Here is a 20,104-nt window from a genome sequence, read left to right as displayed (position 1 = left end):
AATCAGATCTGGTTTTGGTAATGTTTTTATGAACATCTGAAGAGTTTCTTCCTTAGGCAATAGACATATGCCTGAATTCCTTCTTTTAAAGAGCACTATGCCTCCCTGTTTACAATCTCCATATCCCTGACCTGCTTCATTAAGCTGTGTTTTCCATTTGAAAGCAGCCTTGTAATTAATTCTGGGAAATCATGCATTAGGAAGTCACTAAAGAACAAGTTCCCCTAAGTCTGCTAGTTGTAACTCTTCCCCTTCATCCCTATCCTTTGACTAAAGGACCCTTAAGATTACATAGTCAGTGGCCGTGCTTACCTCCATCCAGTGATACCTGGTAAAGCAGTGACAAGAATCTCACTCATCTTCCATAGCTGTAGGAATGTCTTAAAAATCAATGCTTCTGTATAAGCTGCTGCTTTGACCTTGAAGACTTAAAAAATATAACCTCCTAATGTAATGTGTAGTCACTACCAAACCCAGTCAGTTTTTCAGAAACTCATCCCATGTTAAAGTCAGACATGGCTGAAAGCCATTGCTCTGGAAAACTGAGGCAACAAAATTGGGGCAACACAGTTATAAGCCTAACCAGCATAACTTCATAATTTTCTCTCTATCATGCCCAGTAACTCCAAAATACTGTAAATCATTATTTTCTACCAGCTCTCTCCAAAATAACATTGTTGGGTTTGAATCAAGAATCTGTATTTTGCTCTAAACAGAGCAGAAAGTGTGAAACACCTGAAAACACAGGAAGTGTTTGAAAAGGCAACATGGGGCTCATGGTTGTGAGGACCTGTCATTTCTGTGATTAACAGTTTTACTTTTCAAACACCCATTTCAATTCTTCAAAAGCATGTTGGAGAAGAGTTTGAAAATTGTGAAAAGACTTCCTCTGTGCCCTCTACAAGTATACCATAACCAAAAGGTAGACATAGGGTCTTGAAGTCTCTCACTCTTTTAGGACTTTTCATGTTTATGAGGGTCCAGCTGGACTGAGATGATGCTCTTTGTTTTCTGCTGGCACTGAAAATCAGTGGACAACACAAGGTGTCCTGCTGCAGCAAATCTGAGCAACAGTGGAAACTGTTTTCCTGTCTACGTCCTCTTCTGTGTTTCTTTGCCAGCAAAAGTAATCAGCCAGCAAAGTAATCTCTCATATTCTGTTTTGTTTCCCTGGTCTCTGACAAATTCCTCCATCTCCTGTCATAGGCTGCAACATTATCTGCCCAGCACCAGCCTTGGCCTCTGCCATAGGAGAGAAGAGGGGTGGTTGGAAGCCACTCTGCTGGTATTTGAGGCTTCCCACATCCTCCACTGGTTCATTACTCTGGACCATTTCCAGAAGGAGGACCAGTGAATACCTCATTCTGTGCATGCTGTGGGACATTTCTCCCATTTCCTAGGAGTTCACCAGAATCACTCAGCACTGAATGACTGAAGTGACCTGACTTATAGCAGCTTTAAACCAGTCCATCATTTTGCATTCAAAATCTGACTTTTCCTGCAAAGAAGGAATACAGGCAGGAACACCTGTGAAAGGTATCCAACTTGATCACAGATCAATGTTTAGTCTGGAGAAGAGGAGGCTCAGGGGAGACCTCATCACTCTCTACAACTCCCTGAAAGGAGGGTGCAGCCAGGGGGGGGGGTAGGTCTCTTCTCCCAGGCAGCTCTTAGTAGGACAAGAGGGCATGGACTTAAGCTCTGCCAGGGGAGGTTTAGGTTAGATATTAGGAAAAAGTTCTTTACAGAGGGGGTGATCAGGCATTGGAATGGGCTGCCCAGGGAGGTGGTGGATTCTCCATCCATGGAGGTTTTTAAGAAGAGGCTGATGTGGCACTCAGTGCCATGGTCTGGTAACCACAGTGGTAGTGGATCAAGGGTTGGACTTGATGATCTCAGATCCTCCTAAACACTTCTAAAATAATCTCAAATTGCTTCTTTAATACCACATTATGGCCCAGAAGGTCCAAAACTGATAATGGAAAAAGTTATGAATTTCAACCTTTTGATAGAGGTGATATCAGAGGATGCTTGTAAGAGCAACTAGCTACTGTCACTGATTTTTTAAAAAGACTTACTGGGTGTCTGTAATTGTGTTAGATCCATATGTGCTATGACAACAGCACCTGGTCATCTTTTGATAGTGCTGAGACAGAGGCTGACAGCTCCCAGATGTTAAAACAGCTGTCCAGGTACTGTGTTACATCACACTTCCTTTGACAAAGAAAGGGAAGAAAACCAATTGTAGAAATGCAAATACTTTATACTACTTGAAAGAAATCAACTGAGTATCCGGACCAGCTTTTCCTTTCATACACAATTGCTGAAGAGAGCAGCATCAAAGTTTGAGAATACATGAGGAATACTTAGCTTTGGCCAGAGCAGACCTTTGTATCCCTGGGGAGCTTTGCTAAGCCAGGAAAATTGAGGGGCTCCAAACACAGGTCTGCTCTCTTTTCCTGGCCTCTGGCAGATGTCCAGGGCAGAGAGTGGAAATGAGCCTGTTTGCCTTCAGAAGGTGTCAGTCATTATGCCTCAGAGCCACTGGCTTACAGCAGTCAGGCCCCTGATCTTCCAAATGCACTCTGGTCTGGGACTGCTTTTCCTCACTCTGCCTATGGTGAAATAGTTTATTAAAGGCTCCAGGCTGGGCCAGGAATGATCTAGTAAGCAGAATATCCTTAGTGGGATATAGAGAGGTGCTTGGTGAGACCTGTTGGGCTTTTCCCTTTTTGAGTTCAAAAGAATAGGTTTGGACTTCTTCATAAAATCAGATTTGCATTTAGCCCTTTCCAACAGACTCACATGGGGGTAGGACTTTGTAGCACTGTGTAAGTGCTGTAGAACTTAGGGTGGCCCCTAAAATTCTGGCAAAAAAAGGCTGGTGGATGGTCTGTGTTGGGAAACCAAAGCTTGGTTCTTTATGGCTTCTCTCGTGTCAGAGCTCACAGGAGAGCATCCTATTTGTGTGCAACATCAATGGAAGCCCAGGAATAGAGTTCACTTATTCATAGTTGTATGGGGCTAGGGTAAGGTGAGTGAAGGCTGCAATCCCATGGCTCTAAGCAAAGTCTTATCTATGCATATGGTATCTTGATCCTTTCAGCAATTTTCAGGGTTCTCTGCTCACAGTGTTGATGGAGAAGATTGAGTCATGGTCATATCATATGGGGTGCTGGAGGTTGTATATTTTACCAAGTAATAGGTTTGATCTTTCACCAGTCAGAGATGTAAAGCCACCAGACTGGAAGGAGGATTAAGCCATGGTTCCAGGGAAGTGCATGGGACACAGCGTGGGATTCTTCCCCACCAACTCTCCTGACTGCTGCAGGAGGACCATCTTTTTCTGCTTATGGGAAAGAGAGGTTGTAGGATCAAACCCTGGAAGGAAAAATCAAGAAATGCTGAGTAGACATGGATACCATTTCAAACACAGCAACATTTTGCCCCATGGATGCAACCACTCAGTTCTGGGACCTTTCCTTCCCTTATAGGTGAACCATCAAAGAACACAGGTCCAGTTATGTCTAGGCCATCCCAACCAGCCCAGTGCAGGTCTGGATTGTTAGCATGGGGTCATACTTTCAATCAAAGAGACCCATGGGCAGAAGATCTAGCAATTCCTTTGCGAACAGTGGCTATTAGGTCTAGCTTCTCTTGCCACAGGAAAGGAAGCAACAGCTTTCATCCTGTCTCCAGCTAAAGATGTGAAAGGCTAACATGAGAGTTGTGACAGCCATTGCTACTTTCTTCCTCCCTTTTCACTGCTGTTTCTTCATGAGTGGCAAAATTCAGCCCTGGTGTAGATTCTGACTGTTCTAGGGCTTTCTGCCCCTGAAATGAATACAGTACCTGCTCCTCCAGGGGCTGCCTAAATCTACCTGCCAATACATTTCACAGATCTCTTGTGACATTTGACTGCCTGACACTGATAATAGAGATCAAGTACCATGATCTAGTTCTTGCATCCTTAATTTCCAACTGATAACTTCACTCTATCTTGAACAGAAATCCTTCCCCTGTTCCCCCATCTCACCCCCCAGAAATGCCTATTACAAGGCAAAAACAGTACCAAGATCCACTACAGTTCCTAGCTGCTCCTGAGACAACAGCTTTTCCTGTTTACTAGCAGGAGTCCACAGCGGTTTCCTGATCTCTGTTCTTGGGTTTACAGCACAAAAAAAATGGGACTGTGGATACTTCTGCTCATCATTGACTGGGATCTTCAGTCAGATGATACCAAGGTTTTTCCAAGTTCCATGGCACACACTGAAATCAGGCCAGCCAGCTTCCCTGGAACCCCAGTTCCTGGTTTTCTTTGCCACTGTGTAGCTGTTGGCTATGTTCTCTCATGAGTAAATGCAACAGAGACCTTAAAAATTACCTCCCCCTGGGGACTGTGTTTCCAATCCAACTGCATAATGCATTTTTCGATGGAAAACCATGCCTGCCTCTTGAAGCAATTGCAGGATTGGCTTCAGGAAGGCCTGAGAACCACATTATTATTAACAAGCTTTTTGCTGCTGAATCAGTGGGAAGTGGTATTAAGAAACAGAGCCAGGACAAAACATGCCTTCGAGCTTGTGTTGAATTTTTTACTTTTCCTGTGAGTTGCTGGAAGGAAGGCTGGGGGTGGAAAGAGGTTGGGGTTGGTCTGGGGCAGTGTCATACTCTCCTGCATCACCCCATTGTATCAGCCAAAAGTAATGGTCCCTGGTATTTTTCCATGGCAGTGTTCAAATATCATTAGCCCTGTGGTGAATTTCTCTTTACATTCCAGTTCATCAACCTCACTTCTGGCATGAGGAAGCTGTACTAACACTTGAGAGATAAGGTTTTAAGTCTCAGTTCTGGCATTCAATATTTTGATTTCTTTCCCACATCGCACACTTAAATTTAGCCCTCATCAAGGGTGTAGTGTGCTTTTGTAGGAACCAAAATTGGTCTTGAGGGCTGAGAAGGTACTGAAAAATACACCAGATCCCCAGTGAGCAGTGGTGGGCAGAAGTCTGGACACTTCCTGAGAAGATCCAGTGACACCAGGAGAACAGCATTTCCCTCCAGGAGTTCTGCTGGTGCCTCTGGGTGGCCCAGAGCTGGGGATGCTGGTATTAATGGATCTGATCAGCTCAGTACCTCAGTATCCTGGCAGCAGACAGGGAGTTGTTGCTAAGCAGGGGCCCCACATTCTTTTCTTGGAAAAAACCCAAGCGGTTAAAATGTTTTACTGATTCTAGCCCTTCCCTCACTGCAAAGGAGAGCTGAGGGCCCCAAGGGCCTCAAATGATCCAGCATGGAATACTGAAAAGAGGATGTTCAGATGTGATGCAGAGTTTCTCAAATATAGATCTAGAGGCATTAGCAAGAAATAAAATGAAATGTTTGCTTTGTTGAAATGTTTGTTTGAGGGGGCTTCCTTCCTTCCTTCCTTCCTTCCTTCCTTCCTTCCTTCCTTCCTTCCTTCCTTCCTTCCTTCCTTCCTTCCTTCCTTCCTTCCTTCCTTCCTTCCTTCCTTCCTTCCTTCCTTCCTTCCTTCCTTCCTTCCTTCCTTCCTTCCTTCCTTCCTTCCTTCCTTCCTTCCTTCCTTCCTTCCTTCCTTCCTTCCTTCCTTCCTTCCTTCCTTCCTTCCTTCCTTCCTTCCTTCCTTCCTTCCTTCCTTCCTTCCTTCCTTCCTTCCTTCCTTCCTTCCTTCCTTCCCTTCCTTCCTTCCTTCCTTCCTTCCTTCCTTCCTTCCTTCCTTCCTTCCTTCCTTCCTTCCTTCCTTTCTTCCTTTCTTTCCTTCTTTCCTTCTTTCCTTCCTTCTTTCCTTCTTTCCTTCTTTCCTTCTTTCTTTCCTTCTTTCTCTCTTTCTGTCTTTCTCTCTTTCTCTCTTTCTCTCTCTCTTTCTCTTTCTTTCTCTCTCTCTTTCTCTTTCTTTCTCTCTCTCTCTTTCTCTCTCTCTTTCTCTCTTTCTCTTTCTCTTTCTCTTTCTCTTTCTCTTTCTCTTTCTCTTTCTCTTCTCTCTTTCTCTTTTCTTTCTCTCTCTTTCTTTCTCTCTTTCTCTCTTTCTTTCTTTCTTTCTTTCTTTCTTTCTTTCTTTCTTTCTTTTCTTTCTTTCTTTTCTTTCTTTCTTTCTTTCTTTCTTTCTTTTCTTTCTTTCTTTCTTTCTTTCTTTCTTTCTTTCTTTCTTTCTTTCTTTCTTTCTTTCTTTCTTTCTTTCTTTCTTTCTTTCTTTCTTTCTTTCTTTCTTTCTTTCTTTCTTTCTTTCTTTCTTCTCTCTTTCTTTCTCTCTTTCTTTCTTTCTCTTTTTCTCTTTCTCTCTCTCTCTCTCTTCTCTTTCTCCCTTTCTCCCTTTCTCTCTCTTTCTCCTTTCCCTTCCTTTCCTTTCCTTTCCTTTCCTTTCCTTTCCTTTCCTTTCCTTTCCTTTCCTTTCCTTTCCTTTCCTTTCCTTTCCTTTCCTTTCCTTTCCTTTCCTTTCCTTTCCTTTCCTTTCCTTTCCTTTCCTTCCTTTCCTTTCCTTTCCTTTCCTTTCCTTTCCTTTCCTTTCCTTTCCTTTCCTTTCCTTTCCTTTCCTTTCCTTTCCTTTCCTTTCCCCTTAACCAACTGCTCCTTTTACTTGCAGCTCAGTATTTTGCAAGCATCATGGTCATTGTTGGTCTGTCTGTGGTGGTAACAGTGCTGGTTCTGCAGTTTCACCATCATGACCCACAAGCAGGAAAGATGCCCAAATGGGTAAGCAGCTATGGTGGTAAATATTTGACAGTCTACTGAAAGAAAAAAAAATATAAAAGCTGTAATAAACGAGTTACAGATGAGGGCAGAAGTTGCTCTCCATTAATCTGTAGAATAAGTTACAGACAGTATGTGTGACACTTATGTTTGCTATTAGAAGGGAAGAACAAACATTAAATTTAGGTCTTCCATTTAGAAACTGTTATTTGGGTTTTCTATTTGAAGTTACAATGGCATGGTTGGGCTATGGCAGAACACTTTGCAGGTTCTAATCTCATGGGCAACACCTCTGATTTCTAATCCAGCAGACACCGCTACTGATAAAATGCATTTCAAAGCACTGAACACTTTCTGGTCTCTGCTGGGCATTATATCTGCTTGGTTCCCTCACAGAGGATCTCACTGCAGTTCATGACAGAGCTGTAACAAAGACAGCAGGTGAAGCCAATTTACTTCTGTCTTGCAACAATTGCAATGATGAGCTGGCTTCCAGAGCTTCTGGAGGTCAGGAGCCCCAATACCTTAGCATGGTGAGGGTGCTGAACATTGAACCCAGCTGTGCTTCTCACAGCTTGGAGCTCATTGCTGCTTTACCACCAGCAGAACCAGAAAGGCAAAGCTGTCGGGCCCAGTCTGACTGTGTTGAGACCACTGCACTCCCCTGCTTGGAAATCTGCTTTTCACTGAAACCACATCTACTTGTCTGTGTGGAAAACCAATTTTGTTTACTGCCTTCTGATCAATTTTCAGTGCTAGCATGTGGACCCACTTTTCTGTGCAGCAAGAGTCTCTGCCACCCCAGCAAGACCTCCTGCCAACACCAGAGAGCTTTCAGGAGGAATGGGATTCCTTTAGATTTTCAAGTTGAAAGAAACTTGTGCTTTTTAAATCTTCGTCCTGATGAATAGATTTTAGAGGATCACACAGGGAGTCCTGGGCTCAGAAATTAGACCAGAAGTCACTAGTCTGGACATCAGACTAATTGAGTTACAACTAGAATGATGAAGTCATTAAAGAAGCCACCCTTCTTTCTGAAGGGAATCTCACAAGCTTGTTGAAAAGTTTCAATTTCTTATAAATATAATCTGAAAAATCTGAAGGCCTTTATAATCACAAGACATTTCTGATTTAGTTTGTAGCCCTTCATACAAGATTCTATTGATTTCACAGCCTTCTTACCGCTTTATACAGCAAAAGGTGATAACAATAATAATCATAGTAGTCTCAGATTTCAGACAAGATATTTGAAGATCAGTTAACTCTCTGGAGTTTGTACACTTGTGGTCTTGACAAGCAACATGTGGAGCACGATCTGCCACATACAGGTTACAGAACTCTTCTGACGGTCCACAACAGTTATAAATCAGAGCACAGGGAAATGACAGCAGTTAGTAGTACTATTTAGATTTCAGACTGGCCAATTTAATTGATTTTTCTTTTGATAAAAAGCCCCACTGTTTTATGTGTCTGAACTCTTCAAAGGCACTTCAAAATGTCTTTCAATTAAAAAAGAAAAAAAACAAAAAAACAGCCCAACCCAGCCAAGGCTGTTTATATTGAGACTTAAACAATAGAGACGGGGAATGTGCTAAAAACAGCTGTTAGTCTGTTGTATTGCTTTTTTTCAGCAGTCTGAACATTGGTCCCCCAGATATTTAAGTGTATCTCTTTCCATACTGTCTAAGAAATGATTGAAAACACTGCAGCCAATTTTTTGCCCTCTGCTTAATTGCAGAGGTCTGGGATTGTTTGCTAAAGATAGGACAAGTAAGTACAGTAAAGTAAGATTTTGCATCTCCTTTGCTTCATAAGCTATGTGGGTATTGAACACCCACTACGTTCAAGACATTCCCAAAAAGGGCATTCTTAGGAATTAAAAAAGGCATTTGAAAGCAGGTGGCTGGAGAACACAGAAAGAATTAATCCCTCTGGAGTATCACAGGCTAACTGTAACAGTCATGAAACACAGAAAAAGCTTCTAAAATGTACAAAGGTTCCCTTTATTTCTATTATGATCACTCTCTTTCAGGTCCGTGTCATCCTGCTGAATTGGTGCGCTTGGTTTTTACGAATGAAAAAACCTGGGGAAAATATAAAGCCCCTCTCTTGCAAATATAGCTATCCCAAGTGCCACCTGAGCATAAACAGTATGGAGATGAATGTGCTCCCTGGGCACCAGTCCAGCAATGGCAACACGATCTGTGGCTACCATGCAATGGACAGCCCATGCTGCCCTCAGAAGAATGACCTGGGTGTCAAGAGCAGAAAGATTACTTGTCCCTTACCAGAAGATACTGAGCTTGTTCAGAAGAAAGCTTTAATGGATACTCTTCCTGTGATGGTGAAGATTCTGGAGGAAGTTCAGTTCATAGCGATGCGCTTCAGGAAGCAAGATGAGGGTGAAGAGATCTGCAGCGAGTGGAAGTTTGCTGCTGCTGTCATAGACAGATTATGCCTGGTTGCGTTTACCCTTTTTGCCATCATTTGCACGCTTACAATACTCATGTCTGCTCCAAATTTTATAGAAGCAGTTTCAAAGGATTTCGCATAAGGATTTTAAAGATGAGCATGATAATTTAAAAGTGAATATTGCCAGTAATTTTGCTAGATAATTAAACTCAGAGAAGTGTACTTACATGTGCTAACATACACAGAAGGGGATGAAAATAATTTCAGGAGATAATAATTCCTGATGTTAGTGATTGTAGTTACTGGATAGTAAACGTATTGAGCTCTGCTACTTATTTCATAGATTAGTTCTACGTGTAATTATGTCATGATCTGTGGCAAATGATAGACAAGAATGCAAATTTACAACATACTTACTACAAGTTAACACTAGTATCGATGTGTTACTATGAATTTGTGAAGTTCTATATATTGTTAACAATTTAAATGATCGCTTATGACTACAAGCTTTACAACATTTTGCTTTTTTTGGTGTGTTTATGTTTTGTCATTTTTGTTTCATGTGGCTGTGACATGCACTGCTCGGTTTTGACACATCTCCACAGTGTTGCAATGCTGTATAGTGCATTTACAAAAATAAACTATGACCTTGTTAGCTCTTACTAGTGCAGTGTCTGGAATTTTTCTTAATAAATATGTTAAAAGAATGTATTTTTGCCAGAATATGTCTTTTTTTATTTTAATTTTTTTTTAGATTTGGAGACAGTGTTTGTGAGATCAGAAAAAAAATTCATTCTCCATCCTGACAATCACATATAACATCAATGGTGCTCTACCTTTGCTTAATTGTTGCTGTCATCTTGAAAGTCTACCTACTTTGTAATTTCTCTGACCTCTTGGGACATGGTTGTAAACCTAATGCTGACTAAAACTCTGTGTGATTAAGGCAAAAATATTGTCTCTGAGTAATCTGTAGGAAATTTGCCACTGAAATTGGTCTGAGATTTCATATTTAGTCTACACCACTGAAGTAGTGTTTTTCAAAATCCTGTTGGTACAGTCCCCTTTTCAACTTGGCCAGCATTATTTTGTTAAAAGGCTCTGTAGAAGACTAATTTTATTTTGCTAAATTTTAATGTAGCCATTTTTACTCTCAGTTTGCTGCCCATGAGTACCCTAATATAATGTATATATATTAATGAAATATAACCCCGTTATCCCATTTCCCTGGATAATAGGGGAAAAAAAAAAAAAAAAAAAAAAAAAAAAAAAAAAAAAAAAAAGAAAGCTGTTGTCAGTAGCAGCTTCTTACCATTCACTACTGTGGGTGGGAATGACACTTCTATTGTTGTGATTTTATTTTGCCTACTCATCATAGCAGAGTTACCAAAGGACATGGTCAGCTGTTGAAAACTTTCCTCTGAGGCAAATGTAACAGTTTTCTGAATGCTGAGGAAAAGAAAACAACCACCTATTATATTCACTGGCTGAGTTTCAACTTCCTGTATTTCCATTGTTAGTGCACTAAAATTAACAAGTGCACTAAAATGGAAATTTTCCATATCTGTGCCATGGAATCCTCCCCACCATTATCGCTGGGGAGAAGGAAGTGGTTCAGTCCACTATTACTCAACAGGAAGTAATTCCATCTAACAGGTGACAGTAAAGCTGCCATGTTACAGACTGCAGGAATATGAAGCTATTTCTTTTAAATAAGGTACTTGAGCTTTTCCACTGTTGCTCCTCATTAGGCTCACGTTAAGTAGAGACTTCACTAAAATTCTACCTCTGTAGTTGTGACATTGGATCACCACACAAATGGATTGACCACACTGCTTGAAATTATGTTTACACCTAAAAGCTATTGGAGATCTTGACTACAGTGACCTGTTTCATATTTCATTTAGGTTTTGCACTTATTGAGGATACTTCAGTTCTAGGTGAATCTCAATGGCTTATAGTAAGAGCCTCTACTGAAAATTCAGTTAATGTGCCAGAGATCTTGCATTCCTTCATAGCAGCATCAGTGATTTAATTAGCTCCTTCTGACCCAGAATGAGAGAATTCCCATGATCTCTACTTCTTTCCCTGATCATTTTCCTTATACTTAGAAAACTGACCTCGCCGAGGTACAGAATACAATTCAAGAGGGGCTTGTCTAATGGAAATATCTAACCACAGAGCAGAACTGGTCTGGAGGGTTGGATTAGTGCTTTCAGACTCTGCTTTTGAGCAGCAGCCAAAATGCTCATTATAACCCATAGCTTTAGCAACAGGGACAACCAGTTAATAAATAAAAATATTGTATTAAATAAATTAATATATTAAATATATTTTAATCTATTAAATATTCAGTTACTTCTACAGTTTTTGATGCAGGATGCTAGATGACCTTTAGAATGCTTGCTCAGGGACCACTAGCATTTTTGCTTGGAAATCCTAATTTTTGAAAGTAATCTCCAGTGGCAGGATAAAAAGATAAAGTTTACTGCTAAAGCATGAAGTCACAAGAACTTACCATCCCAATGCAAAGCACGTCTTTACATGAAACACAGACTCATTGCCTAAGACTATTTTTAACTGCATGAATACATCTTTGAATCAGGAGAATGGAAACTATCTGAAAACAACAGGTGAAAATTGATGTCAGTCACTTCTTTCTTTTATAAAAGCCAGTGAAAAAAAACAAGAAATCATTGTCTTATAATGTTAGGTTGCCAGGGCTGGGTTTTTGTGCAATTTACAAGTCCTTACAGTGGGCTGAAACTACACAAAAGTGAAGTAAGACGGATCTTTCCAATATCCAAGCTGTCACTTAGTCTTTTGGGAGGTAGTAGCAATGTTAACAGAAAATGTGCTAGAAGGTGTCCAGTAAAATGTGTAAAATGGCAGAGGAAAATGGTTGCTGTACAGAGTACTGCAGAATAAATTTTGAATGCACTTAGGATTTTCCTGAAAATGACAGTACATTTTTTTAAAGATTGATGCATCATCTCCATACACTTATTCATAGGTCTTCATGGCAACACTAGTTAGTGTTAGTGTTAGTGTATTCATCAAGGTATTACATAATTCTAAAAGAAGGAAAAATTCCCTAATAGATTTCAAAGGGTAAATAACAACAAGAAGCTAACCTATAGCATCCTTTACAAAATCCAGGCACTTAAACAAATGTAACATAAAGAGTGGTGGTCTTACCTCCTTCCTGGTAACATGGCAAAATGATAAGAAAGGACCATCTCCAATTCCTCATGCTGAGAAAGTTTCCCATAAAAGTATGGCATATTTCTAGTATGGAGGTATGGCATAAGAAGATGAGAATCTACCCCATCAAACATAAAGAACTTGTAGATAACATCACACGTAATTTTCTCTTTGAGTTGTTTAGAAGCATCTTAATTATCTTGACTCAAATGCAAAAATATGCCTGAAATAACACATTTTCCATTCTTTTTACAATATCCATGGTGAAAGTTTTATAATTTTACCTGACACATGAGAAGTATGGTTGTATGATTTCCCACAGTGAATTAACTGACTGTAGTAAAGCTACGTAGTTCTTTCAACCAACAGTAGATTTTTTGTAGTGACTATAATATAGAATTTGAGGATCATGACCTAAACCCATTTTTTAACTCTAAATTACCCCATGCTCAGGATAAGAAGACAGTATAAACCAGAAGAATGCACTGTGGTCTAACATGATCTTTGTCTTTTTCCTTGGAGAAAAGGATGCTGGGACGAGACCTTATCCCGCACTACAATTACATGAAAGGATGTTGTAGTGAGGTCAGGGTTGGTCTGGCTTGGCAGTTGAAAAGATGCATTCTCTCACAGGTTACTTTGTATGCCATTAGTTCTTTTAAGTTATTGAGTTAAATTTCTTCACTATTTAATATACCTACATTAGCTGTGAATGCAATTAGTGTACTTATAATTCTTGTTAACCATCACCATCACCAACTCAAAAGCAGCACTGATAATATTTAATATATATTAGTTATCTTCTTCCTCAATTTTACAAAACTGAGTTTCATTAAACCCCGTAGTATTATGAGAAGACCACACAGCTCCAGTCCACTCACAAAGTTTTGTCCTTGGACTATTTGTTTTGAGAAAATAATTTCAAGGAAAACAGATTATAGAATCAAAGAACAGTTTGGTTGGAAGGAGCCTTAAAGGCTATCTAGTTCCTATCTCAAAGCTCCATCCAACATCCTCTTGAACACTTCTAGGGATGAGGCACCAATGTCTGAAAAGCTTAGTTGATCCAAACTGAACATTTCTGGTATCTTGAGCTCCTTAAAATAGCACACAACAGTGAATTCTGTCACAGCACCCAGAGATGTAACACCAAGGAAACACCCGATCGATTTTGAGAGAGAGCTCTAGTATGTGAATTTCTCACAGTTAAATACATTTCCAGTAGACATCCTTTTAACATGGTTTTCATCCAACATCCCAGCAAAGGTCTATGTTTGGTCTTGTGCATTTAAAATGCTCATTCTACATCTCAAATAACTAAAAGTTTTGAACAGAAAAATGGAACTTCAAATAAATGTTTATCTGCCATTGACAGTGTGTCTCCTCTGGTCCTAGTTACAGAGTTCTGGTTGGTACAGGTGTGGACTGGCTTCACACCTCCTCTGCAGCTCAAAATAGTTCACTGGTAACAACGGGTTAATTTGTCTACAGGACACATCTCCTGTGACGGTTTCTTTATCATCCCAAGGGCTTGCATTCAAAATCATCCCATGAACCAATACTCCATCTTCAGAACACGGTCACTGACGAGGACATCAAAAAGTGAAAACAATGAGTAAAACATCACAGCCAAGAAAAAGCCACAGAAATTCTAAAGACATATTCACCAAAACTATTCTAGATTTAATTTCAGTTAGAAATAATTCTGATTAAAAACTTCCCCTAGTTTTTTTTTAAGAACTCAAAGGAAAACATATGGTCTGGTGTTAATGATTTATTTTTAATTAATTAGCACTGTCACTTTTATATTATTAAGAAAATTGTATTGATAACTCTGGTAAGAAATGTCAAAGCTATCTCCAAAACGGGCAGAAGCCTATTTTTCTGAAGAAAAACTATTCTTAATCTTTGTGCAAAAAGTTAATATTTTTCATTTTAGCACCAATAGAAGAGTAATGCTTTACATTCCTGGATAGTCTGTCAGGCCATGAGAACTATCTTAGGTGGCAGCTGCTGGCTGGAGATTTTTTGTTTTGGTGGGTTATTTTGTTTTGGTTTTGGTTGGTTGGTTGATTTGTTTTTTTATTTTTGGTTGGTTGGGGTATTTTTCTTTTTTTTTTTTTTTTTTTTTTTTTGTTTGTTTGTTTGTTTGTTGTCATTTTTTGTTTGGTTTTGGGTGGTTTTGATTATTATTTTTATTCTTACCTGTTGAAAGTCAGGAAAAGAAAAAAACAGAGAGAGACTTCAGATGGCATTTTATTGATCCATGACTATAAAACTAAGCTTATTTTAGTTAGTGTTAGTTGCCAAGTTTAGCACTGTGTGGATAAATCATACTTGCTAAACTTCAAAGTTGGTGGCTAAATACACCCCACTTAAATCATTATTTAAAGAACTGTAGTAAGGTGCATGACAGAGCATTCTAGCCCAGCAGCCAGCTTCTAAGAGGACCAATAGCCTCTATGCTCTGACAATGCCCTTCCAAATTGAAATTTGTTTCTATGGTTTTGTAACTAACAGTTCTTAATGAATGAACAGTCCACATGGAATGTAATTAGACTATATATCAAGACTACAAAACATATTCACAGCTAATGTAAACATGCATATGCACAGAATATTTTTAGACTGCGTTTTCATGTCCCTCTGAATCTCAAGATACTTTCACTTCACAAAGAAGTCAGAGAAGAGGCATGATTTTTTTCTGCCAGTTGTGGAAGCTGCTAACTGTATACTTACATTCAATGAAATGCCAATCTCTCGTTGGAAAAGGCTGTGGAGTCTTACATGCAGAGGCACACAATAATAAGCATAGAAAGTGGAAGTGACAAAAGGGAGGTTTCTGCATTAGCATGGCTGGGACCCTCAGCAAGAGAATCTGGGTCAAGTTTTAGGACTGAGTAGCATACATCATCTCAAGCACTTGCCCAGTTCTAAACCCAGTGTTAAAATGCTCTGTTTGTCAAAGACCCTTGGGTATTCTTTGAAACTGTGTCCACTGCATACTACCACTCTAGTATACCTCTCTGCTGAATTCCTCCTGCTGCTGAATTTAAAAAACTATCTCATCTTTTGATACTTGTGGATTTGCAGGGGCATGTCAAGAGCAGCAGACAGATTTACAGCATGGGCAGCTGAGATTACCAAGCAAAATCTGTGCCTTTGGAAAAATAAGTGTTGATGATAAACATCAGTAGAGAATGGAAGATTCCTGTGAACTTGGCAGAGAGAGGGAGACTCTTTAAAGAGTCTTTTGCACTGGTCCTGCAGCTGCATGTTGGGGCCTGTAGTGTGTGTCTGCACACAAAGAAAGACTAAATAAACTTCCAAACTACATGAGACAAAAGTCAACCATACAAGGTTCTGTATTTTTCTTCCATGGTTATAAAAAAATGAAAGCCAAAAGATTATTAGATAGCAATAACTCTGTCATTTCAGAAGGTTTTGGTGCAAAAATACTAAACAGGGACTTTTGCCATTACTTCTATTGTCGATTGTGGATTGTGGATTGTGGATGTCGATTGTGTCCTTCCCATGAACACATCAAAAAGGCCTAGCTTTTCTCTCACTGGCCAGCCACCAATAAATAACTTACGCCTTTTGTAGCTCAGTGACCATGTGTTTTCTTCCACATATTAGTAGAGTTGTCTTGGCAAGACGACAAGGGTTTTACTCTCAGACAGACTTTGTAGCTCCTCTTACATATGTTTTTCCAGATGGCACAACTGAAGTCTGCCTGATGGGACTCCCAAACAGACAAATGTGACAAGTGGAGTGGTGGATTTGGCTAAGGGCAATATACTGATATTGCCAGACACTTCTAAAGGGCAAAGTGCAAATAAATTGATACATTTTCCCAGAAGTGCAACATATTAACTACTACACAGTTAAAACTCTCTGACGTGCTCCTAACATTCTCCGCATCAGGAGGAAATCTCATTCAAATCTCTGTGTTATCCTGAGCTCTGAGCAAAGATTATGAAAGGTATCTGACAGGTGAGTACTCACCTGTTACACAGTGAGCGTCTTAAGAACAGGATACATTTACTCATACTTAGCAGTAATTCACTTTGCTCACAAAATGTTGCACCCATCAAAGCAGTGATGAAGTTCCTTGGCTGACATCAGAGCCTATTAACAACCAAGGTCAACACTGATTTTATAACCGATTATCTGTAAACCTTCTAAGGAATAAAGATGACAGTTTCCCAATAGGAAAATCCATGAAAAAATTGAGCATCTCTCAAATTGATGAGATGTGCCTAAATCTTTTCCCATTCAGCCATCCTTTCCTAGACCTCTGAGTTTACGAAATAGTCTCAGAAGTAAAAATAATGATCGTTAGTGGTGGCTGTATTTTATTTTTTTTAAATCTGGGCACAGTGGAATTTTCCTCACAGGAACAGGATACATGTCTTCTTTTCTGACTGCAGTGTAGGATTTGGTGCTGGCATGTTCTCTGATCTGTTTGAACTTAGTATGGAGAAGGTAACTGAGAAAGGTTCTGCCGTGGTGACCTGTGGTGAGATTCTAACGGGGATGGACCCTCTTCTGACAGATGGACCCAAATCTGCCTGATACAGACTGACCTTCTATAAAGCTTTCTATACAGGGATAGGCATTGCTAGAGACTTGAAGCTAAGACATGTACATAAAGACACAGGTGCCGTGCTTGCAGCTTATCCTGTACGTGTGGTGAGTGTTATTTCCAGGTAAAGAAAAATAAATGTGTTAGACTGTCCCAGCTGTATGCCAGGCACATTTAGATCCTACTTCAATAAAAACACTACAAGTGCCAGGTTACTTTTGCTTACTGATAGAAAGGAGCATAAAGGATTGTGTTTTCTACAGATTGATAAACATTTAAGAGCAAACTTGAAGCAATTCAGATTTTCATCATAGTGCAATAAAAATTCACAAAATAAGGATAACAACTTCAATCCCAGGAATAAATATACAATATGCTTTTTTATTCTGCTTGCAACCATTCCATTGAACTGTGGACTATGAATACTATTTAAATTCAAGATCTATACTTAAAATTAGATTAAATTGTTCATTAATACTTTATGGCAATCCTTATAAAGACAACTTTCACTGTTTCATACATAGAGAATATTATTTTTCTGAGTATGTTTCTAATTTTGCTATTATTATTATTTGCTATTATTAACTCCTTGTGTAAATTCCTTAATGGGATTTTAAATATAAGGAAATGAGTAAAACTTTAATGTTTTCAGTTAATTATCTTGGTAGTAAATGTTACTGAATACTTGTTTCAAACTCAGAGGAGCAAAGTTTATTAAATATTCCTATTTTGTAGGGCGAGGCTTCTCCTTCATTTTGCTAGTACTTCTGTTTAGTGCTATAGAAGTCTAGCTCTGGTAATTAATATTATACTACAGACAAAAACTGGAGGTTTTTTCCCCACAAGTAAATTGGTTTTGTTCAAAAACATTTTAAAAAATTTAAGATGCCATCTTCATAAAGGGACTGATGGGTGCTTTGTTCTGATTTGGTTTGGTTTTTCCTGGACGATTTAGATAATAACTTTAAAAAATTTGAAATTTTTAAGGAACTGGCAGATAACTGTTAAAAGTATGATGTATGGATCAGGTTATTCATAATGATATAGGGAATATTAACTTGCATTTATTTCTAAACTCATGGGTTGTTATTATTGGACAGAAACACTCAGGGAAAACAGAGTGAATTTTTGATGAGCTTGGCTGACTACAATCAATCTGCAGAGCTTTTAAATTAAATAGAACAGGTATAAGAAGAAGACATAATCTATTCTGATGAGCAAAGATAAAAATAGATCAAATAACTTACTGAGAGGATCAGTAGCAAAATAAAGAATTGTACAAAATCACTGCAGTTACCTCAAAACCTTAAGCATGAACTAACATTTTTTTCAAACTTGTCTATTTATTGAACGTCTCCAGCTTCCTTATTCTGAGCCTTTCTAAGCATATAATATTATTTTGGTTCAGCTGCTGCTATAAATGCCCTTCTTAATCAGATTTTAGATTATTACTGAGGCCCCCTTAGGAAAAATGAATAAGATTTAACAAATGTAATATTGAGAACTTAGATCTGAACAATTTCTTAGTAATTCTCTGAAGTATTCTTTTGTGAAATCTGGAAGTATAAAACCAAGAACTCATGAAAATTGTTTATTTGTGTATAACCATGGATAATATATATGTCAGAATATCAGGTAGAATTTACATGTAATAAGAAGTAATTCATTAAAACATGAGTTGATAGGAAATGGGTCAAAGAAACCATCCAATATTCTTCTGTTACATACCTACGTGACAGAAGCCAGACCTAATGAGTAGTTCAGAGATTCCTCATTATTTCTGCCTAACAAACTGTGATTGTTAAATCAAGTTTGTCACTTAAACTAGAAAGTATAATTATTTTAACATAATTAGTTTAGAAATGTATACATTTTGTAGGCCTGCTTCCATTTATATTGAAAATTTATAAGCATGGTTGAGACATAGCAGACTGAATAACCAGAGGAGACCACCCACTCTGCTCCCCAGTCCTTCTCTCTATATTATGCAGGCCCTGGGCCATATGCAGGTCATTTCCATAGGTGCCAGGCAGCCCCTTGAGAAAGGTTATGAGGATCTGTTGTGAGGGAGGGCTTCCAATGGTGGTTTCATACCACTTCTCAGAATACATGTCCTGAAAGCTGATCTCTGACAGCTCATTTCCAGACATCCTGGTTATTTTCATTAGCTGGGAAGATGTGATTTTCAGCAGCCACACCAGATAATAGAGTTCTCTTCTTGGTCATCTCTCATGACTTGTTTTATCCCTTTTGGTATATCCTCCCATAACACAGGCAGCTCTCCTATCTGTTGTGCCAGAACAGCTGGGAGTGCTCAGGTTACAGTTGTCAAATCAAAGGAAAAACAGCCTGTTCTGGCTCATCAGACCTGCAATGTATCAGCAGTGGCTACACAAGTACCTGAGTCACCCCTGTAGCTGTCACTCCCCTTACCATGCCTTGGCATGGGAGAGTCAGACAACTGCTGGCAGGAAGCAGTACAGCTGCTCCAAAACAAGTCATCACCTTCATGATCCCTCAATTCTGTTCTAGTGTTCTGGGCATGCATTGCACATTCACAAAGTCAAAGATGTGCAGTGACTGCAGCTTTACTCCACGGTGGTGGATTTCACCTCATCCCCCTGATGAATCTGTTGGGATATCTGTGTCAGTGCTTTGTGGAGCTCTGATGCTTTTGGGGAATCATCTCCCTCAGAAGTTGGCCAAGTCAAAGAATGGATTCATATTGGCAGTAGAATTCAGGAAATTCTTGAACCTTGAAGGAATATGTAATCTTTATACTTGTGTCAAATCTAATTCGATCTCTATGTAGTGAACAGGGTGGTTAATATAGAATATTGATTCTAATATCCATACAGCCCTATTTGGTGTTATCTGCAAATTTATTGAAGGTTCACTTGATCTTCTCATATAGACCATTGATAAAGTTACTGAAGAGAACTGGCCCCTGTTGGAGCCCCAGTGGAGGGGTTTGTCCCCTTTGCCACCCCATCTCTTATTCTGAAATTGTCTGCCTTGACTTCAGAAAGCAACATAAAATGTGCCACTCACTCACACATAGCAACTGTTCTGCAAATAGCAAACAGTTACCTTAACACATAGAGAAATCTCAGGATCTGTTTCAGTTTTAACACTAAAAATTAAATCCCACAGTGCCACTGAACCAAATGAACCACCTGCTGTCACTGAAAG

The 20,104-nt window shown here is 39.3% G+C and overlaps 1 protein-coding gene across 3 annotated transcripts in view; it reads left to right on the top strand.

Moving 5' to 3' along the window:
• LOC139789753 (neuronal acetylcholine receptor subunit alpha-7-like) overlaps positions 1 to 9,782 on the top strand; it is a 67,691-nt gene extending 57,909 nt beyond the window's left edge. For all 3 annotated transcript variants that reach the window (XM_071730793.1, XM_071730792.1, XM_071730791.1), the window contains 2 exons: positions 6,602 to 6,711; positions 8,741 to 9,782. In XM_071730793.1, coding sequence (XP_071586894.1) covers positions 6,602 to 6,711; positions 8,741 to 9,262 — 632 coding nt within the window. In that variant the 3' untranslated portion in view covers positions 9,263 to 9,782. The remainder of the gene's footprint in view (positions 1 to 6,601; positions 6,712 to 8,740) is intronic.
• Positions 9,783 to 20,104: the final 10,322 nt, after the last annotated feature.

Source organism: Heliangelus exortis, chromosome Z (assembly GCF_036169615.1).
Source record: "Heliangelus exortis chromosome Z, bHelExo1.hap1, whole genome shotgun sequence".
Lineage (NCBI taxonomy): Eukaryota > Metazoa > Chordata > Aves > Apodiformes > Trochilidae > Heliangelus > Heliangelus exortis.
This window is presented reverse-complemented; position numbering and strand designations above follow the sequence as displayed.